The sequence below is a fragment of the Megalops cyprinoides genome, chromosome 22, assembly GCF_013368585.1.
Source record: "Megalops cyprinoides isolate fMegCyp1 chromosome 22, fMegCyp1.pri, whole genome shotgun sequence".
Lineage (NCBI taxonomy): Eukaryota > Metazoa > Chordata > Actinopteri > Elopiformes > Megalopidae > Megalops > Megalops cyprinoides.
Genome location: NC_050604.1, coordinates 14442437 through 14462932, shown reverse-complemented (window position 1 = coordinate 14462932; position 20496 = coordinate 14442437). Strand labels below are relative to the sequence as shown.

The window sequence follows — 20496 nt, the reverse complement described above, 5'->3', positions numbered from 1 at the left end:
ATCCCCCAGATGAATCGGCTGTAGGCCTGTTCTGTAGCTGCTTGTATGCGCTCTGTGAAACATGTGCCACGTGTGGTCGCAGCATTCACACCCCAGAATTCCCCACACCAGGCAGCGTCTCCATGAAGGGAGATCCAGGGAACTGACAGTGTCACAGGGGTTTCGTATCTGACATTTCTCCAAGGCTCGTCTTGACACTTAAGGACTTGAGCTGTGAGTGTAGTGCTTCATCTCTGCTCATGGAGTTTAATTCAGCTATTACTTCCACCCGCCCGCCGCCTGGCTGAAGCCCGGTGTGGAGTGATTTAAAGTGACCGCCCTTGGCTTGCCCACTCGACCGCACTCGGGCTTTCAGAGCACGCCTGAGGGGCGGGCGTGGCTTTGACACTTAGAAGTAAGGAGAACGGAGCAGGGGTTTATCACGCTCTGTATCTGCTCAGTAGGTGCACAGGCCCTCATCAGTGTTAGCGTTGTCACTGTCTGACCAATTCAAATGTTCGCTTGCTATCTTTTCTTGTTCAGTCGGACGGCTTCATCTCAAAAACTACTTGGAATATAAAGCCTAAAGTTATGACCTGTTTGAGCGCCAATGGTTGAGGACTGTTTGTGGACAGTTTTAGGTGAATCTAAGACCAAAACATATGAAGCATTGGTTGAATTGAGCGGGAATGACCCTTGTAGGATGTAGGAAAATAAGTGTTACATGTAATGAGGATCAAAGCATCCACTAAGCAAATGCACAACACGGTATTCTAACACAGTGGAATTGAGTGCCTCTGTAGTGCAAATTTGATTGCGGATTTCCCTGCTGTAGACTTTTCCACCCTGCAACTATGTTAAAAAGCGTATGCCGTGGGGCAGCAGTGTAGCATAGTGGTAAGGAGCAGGAATCATAAACCGAAAGGTTGCTGGTGAGACTCCACATTGGGCCACTGCTGTTATACTCTAGTATTTAACCTAGAATTGCCTCATTAAATATCCAGCTGCATAAATGGGTAACTTGTAAAAAAAAAAAAAATTGTAACTATGAATAAGAGCGTGTGCTAAATTCCAGTAATGTAATATTGATGGGACCATCTCTGTTCTCTACTGTACGACTTATGGTGTGAAATAAATCACCAAATTCTTTTTGCCAATGAATGATAAAGGATTTGTGCACTAGATACCAAGCCTAATAAGGCTATCAGTGCAGGGGGCAGAATTAGATGCATCTGAATTAAGACACTGCACTTGGGGTCTACAACAATAGACTGCTGTATGATTTCCTCTATAAACCACACCAGGAATTTCATACATGTTTTTACATGTGGGCTTAGTGTGCCATAGCTGGCCTTGCAGTTAGGTAGGTATGATCCTCTACGCTTAATCTGGTAGCAGCCTGTATTGTCACCTAAACGCTAGTAACCCTTTTTGCCACCCACTGTTTGTTAAAGCAGTTGTGAAGAACACACTTGTCAGAGCTAACATAGTTAAAGATGGCCAAGCAGGTGAGCATGAATATTCACAATGCGTTATTATTGTATGTGTTTATGTGGTGTCCTTGAGGTATAATGAGTCATGCTGGACCTAGAGCTGGTTGTAAAGGTTGTCTTGGAGACTGAAAATATAAATCCTCGGTTGTTGTTGTCATGTTTAGAACAAAAAACTAATGCACATCCACAAGCTACGTGTCCTATACATACTTGCTTCTCTTTAATTTAAAATGCGGTGCAGTTGCATTCACTTAGGGGTCCTTGAAAGGCGAAAGGGAATATCCGTTACCATTACAATGGATAAAATACAGTAATTATGGTACACTGTACTGTCACAAATTTAAGGCAATCTCTCTTGATTTTGTATCTCCGTTGTGGCCTGTAACAAACTGCCATTTCAATTATTTAGTTGGTTTATTTAAATAAATATTCCTTATTTTCAGTACAGCTCTGAGGTGATCCCTGCTGTGTGTCTCTGTAAGGGCTCTAAGCTCAGCAATTTCATGGATGGAAATATCTGGTTATTAATTGATTTGTAATTAAGGTACCATGTAGGTAAGAGAAATCATTTTTGCTGATGCAAAAACAGTAGCTTCAAGTGGACCAGTTGACAAAATTTACAAAGATTCTGACACACTAGCCCTAGAATATTTTAGCTGGTCTAATTGTGATACAGTTTATGGTTCAAAAAAAAATAGAAAAATCGTTAAACATCCTTAATCCTCATTGGCTACAAAGCATTTTTGCTGCATGCAGATTAGTAGACAACTATTTCGCCAGTGTTGAGAAGAGTCCTCTTTCTGCAGTGTCGTTTATTCCCCTCTGATGCCTCTTCTACATTAAGAGCCTTGGAAGACCTGGATGAACTAGACGTCTGTTAGATACGCATGTGAAACGGTGACTGTATGGCAGTGAGCTGACTTTTTCAGAGAACAGCCCAGGGCATCCTTAAAGCCTACCGTTGAATGACCCATTTACTGGCTATAATGTTTGCAGTGGTTCGGATGGGGACGTGGAATCTTCAGAAGTATTAGATCTCCATTTAGAGAAGTCCTGGGGCGGAATGGCCAAACACACAGGCCTGGTAGGGGAAGTTGAACTCAGGCGTTGACATAACAATCCTCTCTCTGTCTGCCCAGATCCAGGTCATCGACGATGGAGCGGACACTACCTCTCCTGAGACCCCGGAACCAGCCGCTGCCAAGGTCCCCAAACGAGGTAAAGACCTGCAAACATGTCGCCTCATTGCCTCGTACTTCATACCCTAAAACTGCGGGTGCTGATGCTGGGCAAAGTAAGGTATCCATACCTCAGGCTGTTTAGCGCTTAAATGCACCACATGATAGGAGTATTCCACATATCTGAGTCACATCAGCGTCCAACACAGAACATGAAAGAATGTTGAAGAATGCAGTTGTTGCATTGCACTTTGTAGGGTTAGAGAGGTTTTGCACACAAAAAACCCTCTCCCCAAAAAAATAAATGAAAGATCTGATGCTGTTGCTGATTGATTATTATCATTACATTACATTACATGACATTATCTGCATTAAGCAGATGCTCTTATCCAGAGGGACTTAGATAGGTTACAATTTTTACATGTTATCCATTTATACAGCCAAATATTTACTAAGGCAGTTCTGGGTTAAGTACCTTGCCCAAGGGTACAGCAGCAGTGCCCCAGCAGGGAGTCAAGCTGGCAACCTTTCAGTTATGAGTCCTGCTCCTTACCACCATGCTACACTGCTGCCCTGTCATCAGAGGGTTAAAGCTGAGAGAAGGATGTATTTCGGAACTAAGTCAGTTGACCAGGAGCTATTGCATCTGATCTGGAAATAACCTGACCATTTGAACAACTTTCCAGCTGAATATGTGAGCACTGCTAGCCCAGTTGAACCGTCTCAAGTTGAACTGGGAAGTGACAGCATTGCAGGTATGAGTACTGTATTGTATTCCTATTGATGATCAGCAATGGATCCCATCAATCAAGCTCCAAAAAAAAAGAAAGCAAACAGCATGACAGATAAAGGTGTAATTACCTTACAATTAGTCAATTATGGCACTGTACTGAACTAATTGCATGACAAAGCTTACATTATACTCTCTTTGGAATTTACGTAAGGGAGTAATTTGAAGTGATTCCAGATCATTTCACGGTGACTTTGCATATTTTGGTAATGATACATTAAATTGTGCTGATGGCTTAAATGCACATAAAACCACAATGCAATTAGAAGTCGGGGGTATTTAGACAAGTACATACAATGAGATGAGAGCAAAGGCAAAATCAGTTGGACCAGGCCATTACACAGATGGAATGTTCTTCTGCCTGAGTAAGAAGCCTGCCGGTGGAAATATAACTGAATGTTCAGCCATAACGTGAAATAGCCAGCTAATTTGGAGGAAGGGCTTTGTCTGCGTGCCTCTCCGAGTCTGCGGCTCTCTCGCTGCAGACAGAAAGCATTTATTCCCACAATCTTCCTGTATTATTCGGCCTATTTGTCACAGCTTTGGTTTCCATGGTGACCGGCGGCACAGACAAAACAAAAGTCTCTTTAGAATTCTGTAGGGCTGCAACTGATGTAATGCACCTCATGCGTTTTTCTGCGGGCTTCTGCAATGATGTCACACTGAGGTTTTTTTCCACTTGAAGAGGGGTTAACACTGTTAGTATTCCTAAAAAGCAAGCGCATCCTTGAAAGAGATTTGAAAGATCCTCTTTTTTCTTAAACAGTATATGCTATCAAGGCCAAACCTTGTGCAAAAAAAAAAAAAAACAGGTGTATGTGGATACAGTCGAACAGGCACTTGGAGGATATTTTCCTGTGTAAGCATCCGCACCATGCATCTTCAGCTTTTAATGCCACATTGCAGTTATACAGTAGTTCCAGCCAGTATATGGAGAATATGTGATCAGTCATAGTGTTTTTCAGTGAAGCAGCACACCCCAGCTGTGGGCCATTTGTATTTTTAAGTAAGAGCCGAAGCCAGATGACCGAGTAGCGCGCTGATACAGCGCATCAGACCCGAATGAGGTCACAGCCTCCGCCGCCGCTGCGGAGTCACGCCGGGAGGCTCCAGATCACATTGCAGGCACAGGGGACACTGTCTGAGGTACAGAGTGCCAAGGTGCCCGCTGTTGCCATGGTTACTTCTCACTGTGCTGCAGCAAAGGAGATTGGGGGGGGGGGTCTATGCAGTTTTGTTCTTTGGGTCAGCTGCCACTGTGTTAGCACAGAGGGAAGAGACTTCTGGAAGTTACTTTTCTCCCAGGCACTGTGAGGGCTGTGAGGGGCATGACTTTGCCAGTGTTTTTTTCAGTAGCCTGTGAGTGTTTGCACAAGCACCGTGATTACCATTACCGAGTAGCAGATGTGGACATTCGTTCTTGCTAGGCTGATATTGCTGATATTTCATTTTAGCATATGTATATATTTTTGCCATTGCTCAGATAATATCAAAGATGGTTTTTATGTAAGCATGTCGGTAACTCTTTAAAAGATCTCAGCCTTGTTATTCTCTGTTTCTCATCAATTTACTTTAATCTGTCCACACCACCAGCACAAAATACATAAAGCCACTCAGCAGCCTAAAAATAGACAGGATCAAACCAAACAGAAGGAACATTGACAGTCCCCTAGCTGCAGGAGTGGATACAACAGAAAACACTGATATACAGTACCAGTCATAAGTTTCGACACACCTGATTAAAATAATGGGAAGCGTGTATTCAAAGACATTTTGATCTAAAGACATATGCTTAAATGCTTGAAATTTGTTTCTTAGACAAATAAAAATAGTGAAGTTGATCCCTATGTATGAATTTCTTTTGGCTACTTTGAATAATTTAAACTATAAATTATACTTTTTTCATCACTTCATAATTTCTTTTGTGTTATTTCATGCTTTTGATGTCTTTACTATTATTTGGAAATGTGGAACATAGTAAAAATAAAGAAAAACCCTTCTATGAGTAGGTGTGTCCAAATTGTACTGTATCTCTATGTCTTTGGCCCTAAACCTCCATTCATCCAAGAAGCTGGAATGATGGCTTAGCCTTTGCAATGTAGATGACCTTGCCTGGGTCAGAAACAGTCTATAAATGTATTAACACTGACAAAAATTAGACAATAATGTCAAACACAGCAACACTGTACATTTACTATGCATACGGTGTTCAGTAATACTAGTATTACTGAACACCGTTAGACAGCGCTGGCATGAGAGGATGTTACCGCTGGGAATGATTGTGCCACAGTGCATAGGGCATAGAAGAGAGGGATTTGGGAAGATGTGAGTGAGATGGAGAACTGTAAAGTCATGGAAGCCCCCTCCTCTGGTACTGTCAGACGGGCAGCACTCGAAACCTCATCAACTTTCCTGTGACTCAGGGCCAGTACTGCATTACCCTGAAGTGTCATTCTTGCCACAAATCCACAAACTCACAATCCAGACTCTCATTACATTACATTATTGTCGTTTAGCAGGCATTCTTAATCAGAGCAACTTACATAGGTTATAATTTTTACTGTTTCCCCATATATATATTTAATATTTACTGAGGCAACTGTGGGTTTAGTACCTTAACCAGAGTACAGCAGCTGTGCACCAGTGGGGAACCGAACTGTCAACTTTTTGGTTACAAGCCTTGAACCATACCACTATGCTACACTGCCACCCCCTCTCTTCCCTAGGTTACAAAAGGAACTCTCTCACATGTTAATTCAAAACAACAAGGACTAGGTAATTCTGTCACAAATCAATGTCAGTCATATGTTAATTTTTATTTTCTTATCTTTTATTTTTCAGAGATTGTTGAGACGCCGAAATCAAGCAAGCTGGTAAGTGTAATGTATCACGGCGATAATTTAAAAGTTGCGACAAACCTCTGTAAAAACGAGACAGCAGTGACATTTCACAGACTGCACCAGCCGTCAGCACCTCCCCAAAGGTAGGTCACGTGAGTGAGCATCAGCCTCGGCAGTCACATGCGGCGGTTGCTTTCAAGGTGAACAGTGGTCAGTGTTGCCCTGTTCAAACAGTGACAGGGACGTTCCAGTGAAAAGGTGCAGTCATCTTGTGCTTGCGTGTGTGTGTGTCGCTTGCCTTCATCCTTCCGCTTGTATGCGAGTGCACAGATCAAGAGCAGCACAGCCTCTCACGATGTTCATTGTTTCGGTGTACCACCATGATTGCACTGGTTGCTGTTGTTGATACCGTCACTCCAAACGCGGCGGTCACTACTTGTCAGACCTCGCTCCACCCCACCTCCCCTCTGGGTAGTACTCCTCCCTCCACCTGCTTTCTGTCTGGCTTTCCTCTCCTTCTCTTTTCCTTGAGTTCTGTTCGAAAAAATATGGAAACTGTGCCTGGTGTGAAGGAGGGGTCGAATTTCCTCTTCTGTCCAGCAGAGGGAGTAGTTTACCCAGTAATCAGTGTGATCCTCTTGCTGCTTTTGTTTTGTCTGCGTTTTACATTTACGTTTTCATCTGATTCTGTCTGTTTTCGGTACTTGTCTGTTGCAGTGCTTGTAGCTTTAATTTCCCCGTCATTTTTGTGAGATCATGAAATAAATAATCTTAAATAAAAACGAGCACATAAAGAATCACGAACACTGCAGCTTTATCTTTCATTATGGTGCATGCCAACACTCTGGCTCTGGTGGCTTAATATGGTTCTTAACATGAGAATTTAGGTGTTTATTTTATTTTTTTTTTTTTTGCACTTTGAAAGAGAGACTCCCCTCGGCCTAATCAGTTAATACCCACCCTCTTAAAAGAGGAGTGAGCCCCCCAAAAAATAGCGAATACGCGAAATCGGACTAGTATCTCCAAGAGCAGATATGCCAAAGCAGGGTAGTGGGAATGATATGACACAGTAATACGGGTGTCATTAAAGAGCGAAGTGTTTGTCTTTAGGGGTTTTTTTCAGCTGCAGCTGATGTGTGAGCATCAGCAGACAGATGCATTGTGTCCCATCTGCTGCTTAGGGCAGGCCTAGATCAGACCCTCGGTCTGTGACCATTACACCACAAGCCCCTCTCCAAAGAGCCTCGCCAGCGGAAATACAAAATGGAAGGAGTTTGTGATAAAACCAGCGAGAGCAAAGAGCCCGAAAGCCACCTGTGTGTCCGGCTGTGTCCCCGCCGCGGCGGGGGCTGAGTCACGCCGGTCCCTGTGGGCCGGCTCCTCGGCTCCGCTTCGCCGACGCCCCCGTCTCGCCGCGGGGCCGGGGGGAACGGCGCGGCGCGGGTCGGCCGGCACCGTCGCTTCACATCAGCGCTGGGCTCGTCAGTCAATACCCTGCGACAGGGCGAGAGCACACGGACTGCACAGGAAACCGCCTTCAGAACACAGATCGAATCCTCCGCCTCCGCCTCCGCCTGCGCCCCCCTGTCCCCGTGTCCTAAAACACAGCCGGACGTGCAGTCACGAAGCAAGTGGGTCAAAGTCAGTGTGAGGCGTGATGCCATGTCCAGCTTTTTCCCACGAGTCTCCCCCGTTCCCAAGCGCTCTTCCGCGGAAACCGTTCTGTTTGCCCATCAGCAAGCGCCCCGCTTTGTGCCTGTGTGTTGTGTCGGTGTCATGCTTTTCCTGTGTGCAGAGAGCTCATCGTGCTCATGGCTGTGATCGACACGCAGTTTTAAAGTATTACTGTATCTACACTGCTCTGATGAGAACACTGCTCTGATGAGAACACTGCTCTGATGAGAACATTCCACTCCCTTGGTCTCAGATGAGCGGTACTCATAAGCTTTTCCCTGCCCTTAGAGTGTCTTCATGCTGTCATCATCGTTTCCTCACTTTGGTCAGAAGAAGATTTGTAAGAACTGTAACTGTGTGTAGGTATTGTGTGTTTCTATGGTGTACTGATGAACTTTTGCAGAGCATATATCTGTTGGGTTCTTAATAAAATGTTGCATGTGATGTGATGAACCTGCCGTAGGAGGTCACTGAGCGTGTCCCAGTAATCAGTGACCTAGGTGTGTGCAGCAGTGTTTTCTCGTGTGTTACTTCTTCTCACGAAGAGCCATCCAGGGAGAGCACCGAGTCCCCCACTCACACTACCACCACCGACACCCCTCTAACTACACTCTGGCGACAGCCGCTAACCTCTCACCTCTGCACCTTCCCTCCCCTCTCCGGCCACGCAGCGAGGAGTAAAGCCCAAAAAGGTGGTGCATGTTTTTTAACCCTGGTAACCGTGGTGACCGTGCCTCCTGACTGACCCAGCTGCATGGCATCAGGGCGTCAGCCATTTCCATCCCCCCCTCCCCACCCCCACCCCACCCCAGTCATTGATCCTCGACCTTTGCCCCTTCATCTCCCCCAATAAAGCCTGACTGTATGTGTGTGTGCATTTGAGAGAGTGAGAGAGGGATCCCGGTAGATGCTGGAATCCATCCAAGAAAGACAGGAAAGAACAGCCTGCAATCCCCTCACGCAGCTTCTGATGATCTGCAGAAAGCGGTGTGACTTTATTTAGAGCCTCTGAAAGTAAGAGGCTCAGCAGGGCTTTTGTCTTTGGGGTGACCTTGTGGCAGCTGTGGGCACCGGCGCGGTGAGCTACGGTCCCCGTGCCGCTCGGCCCGCTGCGGCAGCAGAATGGCCCTGAGCGGAGGAGGACGGTGCGGGATTGGGTTTCTCCTCCGGGAGAGGAGGCCTCCGTCCCCATCTGCTGCGGCAGCGCCTCCCCCCCCGCCTCCGCCCCACCCACACAGCGGCAGGGCCCCCGCCAGGCCATCACTCCACCCTCCGCAGTGACTCCGGGCGGCCAGCATGGCGTGCCCCTTCTCCAGCTTCCTCAGCCACCTCTCCTGCCCTACCAGCCCTCGGTGCCAGCGGGTGTGTGAGTCTGCGGGCGTGTGTTTGCGGGAGCGTGCGCACGCGTGTGTGTGTGTGTGTGCGCGCGTGTGTGCGCTGTCCGTCGCTGTCCCTCCCCCTCATCTCTCTCCCTGCTTCGTGCTCTCGGCCGCATGGCTTCTGGTTGGCTCCGAGTCGCGGCCTCTGTGATTGGCTTCAGTGTTTGTGCAGTGGCGTGTCGCCAGTGGTCATTTTTCGTCGTCTTTCCTTTTTCCTCAGACTGGGGGTGGACCGGAATGGTTCTGGCTTTATATATAGCTTTGAGCTTCTGATTTTCTTAACGGTAGAGGTGATCTGACTGCCTGTCAAAACAAGGACTGCAAAGCGATTGACATGAGACTATAATTGAAAATCAGAACCACTCAGGCTTTAGGAACCAAGTTGCCCACCCCTAGATTAGAACCGTTTTTTAAGATTCTGTTACCAAAGAAACTGTGCTGTGCTCGTCTTTCTCAAGGTGAAATGATTTTGTGACGGTGACAGTGTGTGTGCGCACCTGGCAATCAGGCTAGATTTTGGAAGTCAGAAGATGGGCGTGAGGACCCACAGAGGGCATTTGTGAACGCGGGTGAAGGCTGCACTGATGAGAGCTGTGACGTTTCTCCTGAGTTCGCTGTGGTCTGTATACACCACGTTCTACTGTTTGCACAGCAGACAGCGTGCCTTCAGGTTCTCCCCGACTGGACCGCTTTCTGCTGGGGCTGTCTGAGCTTGTTAAAAAGAAGTCCGGTTCCCTAGCGGGCTAGTTGCTACGTGAAGAGTACCTCTGACCATGAGCCGTGAGCCCTCAGCGGACCCAGTTCTGTGCTTGCTGACATTTACATGTTCACTGAGGTGTGTATGGATTGGAAGCTGAGGCTCATGGTCTGTACTGAATTCTGGAAATAGCTTGGTCTTACTGACTTTAGTCAGTTGCCATTAAAATATGACAGGTCCTTTGCAGTTTGTAGTTATCTTCCAGCATGAGCAGAGACATATTATAGGACATGATTGGAGAAGGGCAGGTCGTCTGTCACGTAACAGGAGCAGGCCTTCTTTATGTTGAGTTTGTTGACCGGATAGTGAGTGGTGTTTGTAGGTAGCACTTCTTTTGAAAGCTGGTTGAATTTGGTATCTGCAGGCTATCCGTTTAGTATTAGTGTTGGAGTCTTTGTGAGCACACGTTTGTAAGTGACAGAATATGAAGCAAAATGGAGAAAGTCAAGGAAGGTCACGTCGCTTCCCTGAATGGTGACTGAAACCGTGGCACACGTCAGACCCAGTGCAACTGCAGGGCTTGCTTGCAGTGGCTGCAGTGGCTGTTTCCGTGCCAACCACACCCCTTTCTTTCAGCATGCTTGAAACTTTGCTCAGTGCGAATATCAGAGGAGTGCTTTGTCCAGGTCCTCAGTCTCATCACCCAGCTTCTGACTGTGGTATCACAGACCCTGTAGCTGGCTCCTCCAACATTCTGTGTCTAACGTTAAACCAGAAATTTTCTGGGGTGCTTGCAAATGGCTGGATGGGGCTGGGGACCTCTCACCTTGAAACACATTAGAGTTTGCTAATACGTTTTCATTTAATGAATGGAATTTCTGGAAAAAGCTGTTAATCGCGTAAGAAACCTCACCAATAGTTTGGCTGGACCTACTTCGAGTAATAGACTTTACCCCCGTAACCTAACAAGTTAGTGTTAATATACTTGACATTTCAGCTTGTATCAATGTGTGGTAAATCTGGCAATTAACTGAAGAATTTAAATATCACCAGATCACTGAATCTCACGACATACAGAGGGTTAGTAAGCAGTAATAATATAAGTAAATACAAAAATGCAAAACCTCTGCTATGGGTGTTTTACCATGGGAACCATATTTTTAAGTTTTGCTGCCTACATAGTCTGAGTGATATTCTACAGCAGATATTGATGGAAAGACTTTTACTGTGACAAACTTGAAAAGTTAATTTTGTACCTGTATGACTTTGTCATCCTGATCTCTCATTATGCAGTATTGAATTACTTAGGGCACAGTCAATTTAGACACATCTTACTTGTTACATTTTACGCTCTTAACTTCATTAGATACTGAAAAATACTTCTCCCTCCTACAAAACTGATTAGGCCCTAGTCATTAATCACATTCGCTGACCATACAATGTGGTGCAAAGGCGAGCCATTTACTCTTTATATAAATGTGATTATAAGTCTTATTGGCTTTTAACTCTTGTCTGAGGTGCAGTCATTTTCATTTTCCGATTACATTACATTAAATTATTGTCATTTAGCAAACACTCTTATCCAGAGCGACTTAAATGCGTCACAACTTTTACGTGTTATCCATTTATAGAGCTTGATATTTTACTTTATCAGGCAATTCTGGGTTAAGTATTTTGCCCAAGGGTACAGCAGCAGTGCCCCAGCAGGGACTCGAACCAGTATCCTTTTGGTTACGAGCCCTGCTCCTTACCACTATGCTACACTGCCACCCAGCTACAGATGCAGCTGTGTTCTTTCCAGCTGTACTTCTACGAGTTTATTTTTTTCTGGAGCTCTGTTCATTGTGTTTTGCCAGATATAGCCGATTTTTCCAGTCATTCCCATTATGCCACAGTGTCTGGAGTTTTAGGCTTTCAGGACATAGCAGCCGTGTACTAGGCATTGGGATGTGGAGTGACTGTGTGGTGTGTGTGTATGGAGAGGCCAGTCCCAAAAGACAGTGTGGAGAATGTGCTGACAGTAGCTGTGACCAGCATCGGAGGATAGCGTTGGATCTCGTATGCCTTTCCGTCAAGGAATTAGAACAATATACTGTGATGTATAGTGTGAATTTTGTGAACTGGAATTTGACAATGTGTTTGTGCAGTTGAAAATACAAATGAAAGGCACTTGGGAGAAGTTGATGCCTGGAGAGCTGTTTCAACTCAGACTGACTATTACAATGACACAAAAAAATCTAAAAGGTCAGCAAATTGATCCAGTGCACAAAAAAATGACAAATGGACCTCAATATGAAATGTCAGTGCACTGTCATTGGGGGGAGATCATATACACTTTGGTGTGCAACTTTAGTTTCAGGTCAAAATTGCATCATTGACATGGGCTTATTGAACTGCCTGTATTTCTGCTCCAGATTATTTCCCAAAGTGGCCATTTTCTTCTGGTCCATAAAATCATTATTTTTCACAGGGTGAGCGTGTTAAAAGTTTTCCCCATGCTCTCCACTTCAGGAGTTGCTTTTCTGCAGTAGATTACACCACACACTAGTAACACCAACTGACAGTACTTTTCCAGCCAGATCATGTATCCACCCAAATGCTTCTGGATATGAGTATGGACAAGGAGTCTACTAGATTTGAGATTTGAGTGCTAGATTTGAGTGCTTTATAGTGTTGTATAGTGGTTGTGTTGCACAGAGTGATTGTCGTTCGTGGAAAGTCTGGTTTTCTGTGTTGCAGCTGGCCCAGGTACTGTAGCAAGTGTTGGTTTTGATATGTAGCGATCTGTTATTCCAGCGGGATTCACGGTTGTTTAAGCATTACTTCCGCTTGTTCCTTGCAGCATGTGTGAGAGGTTTTCAGTCCTTAATGGTGTTTTTTTCCCCTTCTGCTGTTAGAAAACATGTTCAGCACTCTCAAAGAAGAGCTATGTTGTATAGACAGAGAGAGCTGGAGTAAGCTGAAGAGAGTCAGGGTGAAAACAGGACTGGGAAGGTTTTCAGTTTACAGCATAATGACCAAACAGAACCAGTTATTAAAAAATGCCTTCTTTATCAACAAGATGAGTCTTACAGATTCCCGGTTGGAGTAACTGAGTGAGCTTTAGCTTAGCCTGGAGTGAGCGGGGCTGCCGGCCTGATGGCTGCTGATACAGGCATCAGTGACAGGGCTGAGGTTGGCCGCCCAGGCCCCAGCAGGGGAGCTGTCCGGATCGCATTATGTCTGAGCGGCATCCCGCTGCGCTAACGCCGCTAAAGCGGTAACGCTATCCGCCTCTCCGCCGGGCAGCGTCCTCTGGGACCCCAAACACATAGACTGACGCTGTTCAATTTTTAAAAAGGGATGGATCTTCCAGCTGCAGCCCCCGCAAGCACAGCGTGCGGGGCTGTAACCGATCCCCCCCCTCCCTTGGCGGGACACGGGCGCGACGGGTGTGAAGTGCTGGCGGGGGAAGGCGCTGATTTCGTCTTTCTGCGGTCTGTCGGTCCCTGTCTGCTTCAGCAACTTTTGCTTTATAAAAACTTTGATTCATTAAGCTTTGTCCTCCTCGTGGCTGCCAACAGTAACTGTACTAAATCACACTTTAACGTTGACGTCGCAGGCTTCAGTGCTTTGTACGGCATTTTGTCATGAAGCTGTGACCTTGGTTGTAAGTTGTCATCTTCTCCGCTGATGTTAGCGTTAAGTAAAGCCCATAGCTCTAGCAGGCCATATGTCCCTCTGGCCATAGCCAGGAGATAGCATTACAAAATGGAAGCTGATATTTGCAGGGAGTCATGGCTGCTGTCTCCTTCTTTTGTCTCGTGCAATCACGGACACTCACAAACGTCCATACTAACACCCTGCATACACACATTTGTATTTACATATGGCTATATGCAGGCATGTAGACACTCAGAAATGCAAACATCGAGAGCCTCATATTGAGACGCACAGAGCCTCATATTGAGACACGCGCACACACACACACACACATGCAGATTCACGTACAAACACACGCAGCTGTAGTCCCTAGCTCCATTGTTTTGGAAAGACCCTCACGGGCCATTCTAATTAGCCACAAAAGAGATCTTGGGAGTGTGTTGCTAGGATACAGAGGAGCCTTGCATCAATCCAGCCCCCTCCCTTCCCTGTTTCAGAATGAATCAATTGCTGGTGCAATCCTCTCTCTCTCTCTCTCTCCCTCTCCCTCTCCCTCCCTCTCTCGCTCTCTCTCTCTCTCTCTCTCTCTCTCTCTCTCTCTCTCTGTGTCTCTCTCTCCCCCTCCCTCTTTCTCTCTCACACTGTCTGGAGTGCGGGGGGGGGCAGGGGTGAGAGAGGGAAAAAAAACGCTCTGTGAGCAGTGATGTAATGCGCTTGCAGGGCGGAGGTTGGCGAATCGCAGGCAGGCAGTGAGAGGGGGAGAGGCACCGGGAGAGAGAGGGGGGAGAGAGAGAGGGAGAGAGAGAGAGAGAGAGAGCGAAACGGAGAGAGAGAGAGTGCTTCCTTGAGCGAGCAGGTGCAGGACTGGGGCCTGCAGATAGACGGGGAGGAAGATGGCTGTGTTCTAATTAGAGAGCGGAAAGAATCGGCAGAGGCCAGGCCAGCCGGACGGACAAAAGACGAGGAATGCTCCGCGACGGACCCGCTCCCTGCAGCCGTTTGCCAGCACACTCTCCCTCCAGCGAGCGGCCCCGGGTTTGCGATAGCCAGCTGTAACCTTCCCCTGCCTGCATTGTTCCAGGGATACATTTTTTTTTTCCTCCTCTTCTGGCTCCTCTCTCGTTCTGAATGTAATTGTGACTGCAGGTCTCTCTGTTTATTGCCGCCTGTGTCTCTTCTTCTTTTTTTTTTTTTTTTGTTATTTTGATTTTTTTTTTTCCCCCCAACCACTCTCGCAAATATGATGAGACAGACGCCCGCGCCCAGGAAGGTACAGAACCAATCTGATGTGTTATTCACTGTGGGGAATATTTGTCATCCATTCATTTCTGTTTCCTCCTCCATGCCGCTGGAAGGGCTTGTATTTAGAACGGCGTTTAATCCACGGCGCTGCCATTTTCACCGGGCTGCCTGCTTTGCCTGCTCCGCCACCGTGGTGTGTTGTCATCCCCAGCGTTTGATTTAAGGGCTGTTTTGGTACACAGTGGGGCGTTTTGTGTCACGGGTAGCCATCGACTGTGGTCTTTTTTTCTTTTTTCCTTTTTGTTTTTTTTTGTAAGGGGGTTGCTGTTGTTCACATTTTGTGTGGCTAATTTACATTTGGCCATTAGAGCTTTCCGAGCGCCACAGAGCCGAGCCATTCGTCATTAGCACGGAGCATGAAGTGCACCTGTCTTGTCGTTCCTTTTGTGTGGTCGAGAACACATTTTCTCCATGTTGTCCTGTGGGTTCAGACACTGACGGTGTCGGAGGGTCATGCTGATGAACTTTCATGTGTGGTCATTTGTATTGAAAGAGAAGAAAAATACGTTAATGTGGCTGCTAACCCGGAACTGTTTCAGTTAGCACTGAATGCTAAAAGCATTGGTCATGTGTGCCTCTTGCTATTGGCGTGCAGCCTCTGATTTTAAGCCTGTCAGCTCACCACAAACCTAGCTCCCTTTGATCTAGTTGTCCAGGAATTGGTTCAGCTCACCCATGTTTTTCTCAATGTGTTTTTCTACAGTGCCTGTCAGTTTTCATTAAGTTAGCCTATGAAGCTAATTTCTACTGGGGAGTGCGGTGGTAATGCAATAAGATGCCTCACTCTGCTGGGATGTTAGGGGCACAGTATATTAGAAACGAGATGAGAATGTGTGCTGCTCGCTTTCCTTCGAAGTCCCAGCCAGCTCCTCCTAAATGCAGCTGCTTGTGGAATACTTGTGAATACTGCTTGTGGAACCTCAGGATGACACTAAAAACCTGTTGAAATTAATATCTGAAAGGCATATTTCGCCTTGTTGAAATCAGGACTGGTTAGAACTTGGTGACACAGTGTACTGATACGTTTTTTTTTTTGTACTGAAGACTTGCAGAATTCTCAGATATGAGATTACAAAAAGGCATACAAACACCCATGTACACAATATTTGACCAGCTCTTCAAACCCTCAAGCTGTAGATGTAGATTGTCTTGTGAATCATTAAATATGAGGGCTTTAACCTATTCATGAAAAAGTTTTCCTCTTTCTACTTCAGTAGGAGAATAATAGAACTATTTCTTGAGAGAACTATTACTTAAAGATGAACAGAAAGAGTAACATACCAGTGGGGTGCTCAAGAATACACTGCTGTCATACACAGCGTTGTATGTATGCTATCCATCATATCAGTGTTTTTTTTTAATATTTTATGTTGAGAAATGTCAAATTACTGATCCCCAGATTTATTACAGCAGTTTGAGGCTTTCTGAAGTTTTGCTTTGAAGGCAATACTTACTAATCGAACGGTGTGGCAAAGTGCTAAGGAAATGGACCTCTAACCCTGGTTGAAAGGTGACATGCGCCCTTAAAGAAGATACTACTTCCTAATTCTGTAAAATATCCAGGTGTATAAGTGGATAATGCGGAGAAATGTCTGCTAGCCACGCTGCATTAGGAGGTCGCCTGGGGATAGAGATGGTATAATTATGTTACCTCCACAAGTAACACCACTTCAAGAGGAACAGGAAGTGCTGTTTACTTTAGCAGTCTGTCAGTAGTCGCAGGGTATTTTTGCTCCTTTGGACCATCTGGATCATTGCTACACTGAGATGTGCTCTGGCTCAGTTCTCTGCTTCAGTCCTGACTTTGAAAATGCACACCCTAGATAACTTCACTGAGCAAAACATGGCTTCAGCCGTTTCAAAGAAATTACTGTGAAATTACCTCTAACGATACGGCTTCTTACATAGCCTAGAGCTGGACTTTGATAAATATGCCATTAATAAGTCATTAAATGTTGAACGTTTTAGTAGTCACTGAATTTTGCCACAAATATAAGATTTGTTGGAAAGATATGCACCATAAGGATGTTGCGTCCTCCTTCTATAAGGAGTGCCATTCCTGCCTCATAAATAATGGAGGCATTAGGAGGCACTGGCGGTGCCAGTCGTGCTGATGCTCATTAGAGATTCTCATATTACATCAGTCAGAATCAGGGCTTTTAGGGCATTGCAGGACAATGGATAGCTCTGTTGGCTGTGCGCTCAGCTTTGTCTGTCCAGAAGTCCAGAAGCAGATAGAACAACATTAACCACAGAGGAAGGCAATATCTGGCCATTATGACATGCTGAAGCATATTAGCGATCAGTCGCTATTTACATTACATTATTGTCATTTAGCAGACGCTCTTATCCAGAGCAGCTTACATAGGTTACAATTTTGTCCATTTATGCAGCTGGATATTTACTGAGGCAATTGTGGTTTAAGTACATTGCCCAAGGGTACAACAGCAGTGAACCAGCAGGGAATCAAACAACCAACCTTTTGGTTGTTAACCCCACTACCTACCATTACACCACACTGCTGCCTTTATTATTTCCTTAAATAATAGCGTTTACAGTCAGGTATACTGGGATCTCAGAACTTTAAAACATCTTGGCCAGTTGAAAAGCTGTACTGGACATAAAGCAAGTCATGACAGGGAGCTAGAGAGAAGAGTGTATCTGTCGTGTGTGGTGGTGAGATTGAAGAGGAAGAGGAGGCCCACATGATCAATGCTTTTTTGAATGAAAGGGATTATGGTGGAGGTAAACGGGTCTCGCAGACGTAATGAGTGATTTCTCCTCAGTGCTGTGCATGTGTGGGACACATCTCACGACTTGGGGGGAGTTGAAGGCCTCCTTGGCGTTATTAACCCTGACCGTGTGTGTTTCTGTTCTTCTCGTCCTGTGACGGTTCTCCCGCTTTGCCCCGCTGCCGCCCTCTTGTGCGTCTGTCTGTCCGTCCGCCTGTTTGTCTGTGTGTCTGACCCCTTGCTCGTGTGCCTCTCTCCTCTCCAACAACCTTCCCACTTCCCTCCAGACCACCGCCCGGCGCACCAAGGTGAGCTTCCAGATTAGAGGCTCTTATACGGGGGTGGAGAGGGGGATTCTGAGGGGCTTCTGGGGAGAAGAGGGGTTGAGTGCAGCTGTATAGTGGAGAGGATATCTGTCTGTTAGCCAGCCTAGGGCGGCAACCTCTGCTCTCCTTAGCACAGAGGAGGTTGAAGAAAAACAACTGTTTGGTCATAGGCTCATCATAGTCAGGTATATATGTGTTTGTATATCTGTTAAGGTTACTTTTGACTTTGTTCCACTGAGAGACTATATGTTTACGTTACATTTATGTGTATAAGTAAATTTACTTTTATGTTAAAAACTAACATTCACAGGCTATATGCACATCAGTACTCAGTTAATTCTGCATGTTGTTTTTGTGTGTTTAGTTGATTTTGGTTAACCTTGCATGACGAGATTGATTGTAATTTGAACTGACCTCAGCAAGCTAACAACTGACCACAAAGCAGTGGCTAAACATTCCCCATGTATACCCCGTACTGCCTTCAATCGCAGTCTTCATGGCATTGTTTGCTTTCATCTGAAAGTCTCTGAGAGTGCTGACATGGAAACCAAAAGCAATGACCCTCCCCATCCCCAGTGGGATGTATTTTTTGCACACCGATGAATTCCCTGCACTGACCCCCTGTACTGCTGGAGGGGCCTGTCAAATGAGGGTTTGTGGAAGAGGGGACGAGTGTAAGCAGAATCGTGCAATCACGCTGAAAGACAGCAGAATTCGTATTACTGCATCTTTATCATGCCTGACAGTGGAACAGATATGCTTCCTCCCACCTGTCATGCTCCATCTCCCTCCACGCCTTAGTAAGTATATTGCCTTTCAAGTCACATGGCATATGGGCTCACTGAAGCATCTTGGGGATATGTCCTGCATCTCTAGTGATTGTCACAAGCTGATTGGGCTTCCTGCATTGGGCTTAGCTCCTGCCCCCTGGGCACTAGTCTTTTTGGGTGTGTCTCCCACACACTGGGTGAGGCTTTCAGTGTAGTTTGACACCCTGGAAGTCAGCTGTCAGGGATGCAGCAAAATACCATGGTTTTAAACTGGGGTCTCCTGTCTTTTTCTCTTCTTTCTTTTTCTTTTTCTTTCCCATCAAAAGAAACGTTTGGAAATGTATGTTTTAAAATATCAGCTGTTAAAATGTTATGTCTCCCTGTTTTTTTCTTTTCATTTTTTGATTTTTTTTTAAATGAAATTCTCGCACCTCTGTTTGAGCTACACTTTATAATGGTGAATAATTTAGCTTGCACTCTGAGGGTGGACAGTTAGTTCAAAGACATAAGTGTAATTATTTATAACATGGTATAAAGCAGCTTTATAGCTCAGAAAGTAAAGAGTAAATGTGAGTAAATGAGTGTGTTCTCAAGGCGGCAGCCTGTCCCTCTGCCTGCACTGGCTGGTAACTGTCTGTGTGCTCTCTCTGTCCCTCCTCCAGCCCACCCGGCCCACTGGCACGGCATCCTCCAAGGCGGGCCCCTCGGGGTCTGCTTCCGCCTCGGCGGGCGAGATGAGCAGCAGCGAGCCCAGCACGCCCGCCCAGACCCCGCTGGCAGCGCCGGTCATCCCCACGCCCAGCGGCAGCCTGGTCTCCCCCGGAGCCCCGCCCCCGCCCACCCCCAGCAAGGTTAGCCCCGCCTCCCCGGCCCCTTGTGGGAGGAGTCGTCTCAGGCTGGGCCTCACGATGCGTGTAAGGCTCAGATCTGAGTAAAACCACATTGTGAAACTATTACCTCAAAAAGTAAAATTTTGATATAGTCCCAAACCAATTTAGTTCTTTTAGTCCCTGTGGTTTCTTATTTTCTCTCTAAATCAGTTGTAAGGTTCAGTGAGTTTTTAATCAACTGATAATCTCCTGTAGCCTCTAGGCCTTGAATTGACCAAGATGTCTGTTCTAACCAAAATAATTTAACTTCTTCAGATGTAGTTCAGTTATGTATTTGAAACATTCTTACACGTTTTCGCTTTTGTGGTGGTGTTGCACATCGGCCTCTGTCCGCCCCGTACTCTGCCTGTGTCAGTCTGTCAGCATGGTCTCAGATGCTGACAGTTTCACCTGTTTCTCATCTCTAGGGTGAGAGTGCCGTAGCAAAGCAGGTACGGTGAGTGGGTTGCATGTGAGTCTGGGTTTGAGGTGCTCGTTCAGCGCACCGCTGTTGCAGTGGTAATTTTCTCTGCCAATCACAGTGGAGGATGAAATGGTGCTGGCCTCACAGTCTCGCTTGAGTTCTCTGCCCATAATTGTTGGTTTGATGCAGTCTCCCTCTCCTGCCAATCTCTGCATACGGGTCCCTCACACTGGGGAACACACACTCACGCTGCTGCGCTCATTCACTTTGCAGAGGTGGTTGAAGAAAGTGCTCTCTGGTGCAGAAGGAGATCTGTGTGTGTGCGCCTGAGTGTGTGTGTGTGTTTGTGTGTGTGTGTGTGTGTGTGTGTGTGTGTGTGTGTGTGTGTGTGTGTGTGTGTG

General features: G+C 46.1%; 1 protein-coding gene across 6 annotated transcripts in view; it reads left to right on the top strand.

Moving 5' to 3' along the window:
- Positions 1–20496, top strand: part of dctn1b (dynactin 1b) — a 56849-nt gene that overhangs the window by 8775 nt on the left and 27578 nt on the right. For 2 of the 6 annotated variants that reach the window (XM_036516909.1, XM_036516908.1), the window contains exons 3-8: positions 2612–2690; positions 6282–6313; positions 8626–8646; positions 14925–14942; positions 17994–18014; positions 19465–19653. In XM_036516909.1, coding sequence (XP_036372802.1) covers positions 2612–2690; positions 6282–6313; positions 8626–8646; positions 14925–14942; positions 17994–18014; positions 19465–19653 — 360 coding nt within the window. Of the gene's footprint in view, positions 1–2611; positions 2691–6281; positions 6314–8625; positions 8664–14924; positions 14943–17968; positions 18015–19464; positions 19654–20099; positions 20124–20496 lie in introns of all 6 variants that reach the window. The other 4 variants (XM_036516911.1, XM_036516910.1, XM_036516907.1 and 1 more) reach the window with 3 other exon arrangements.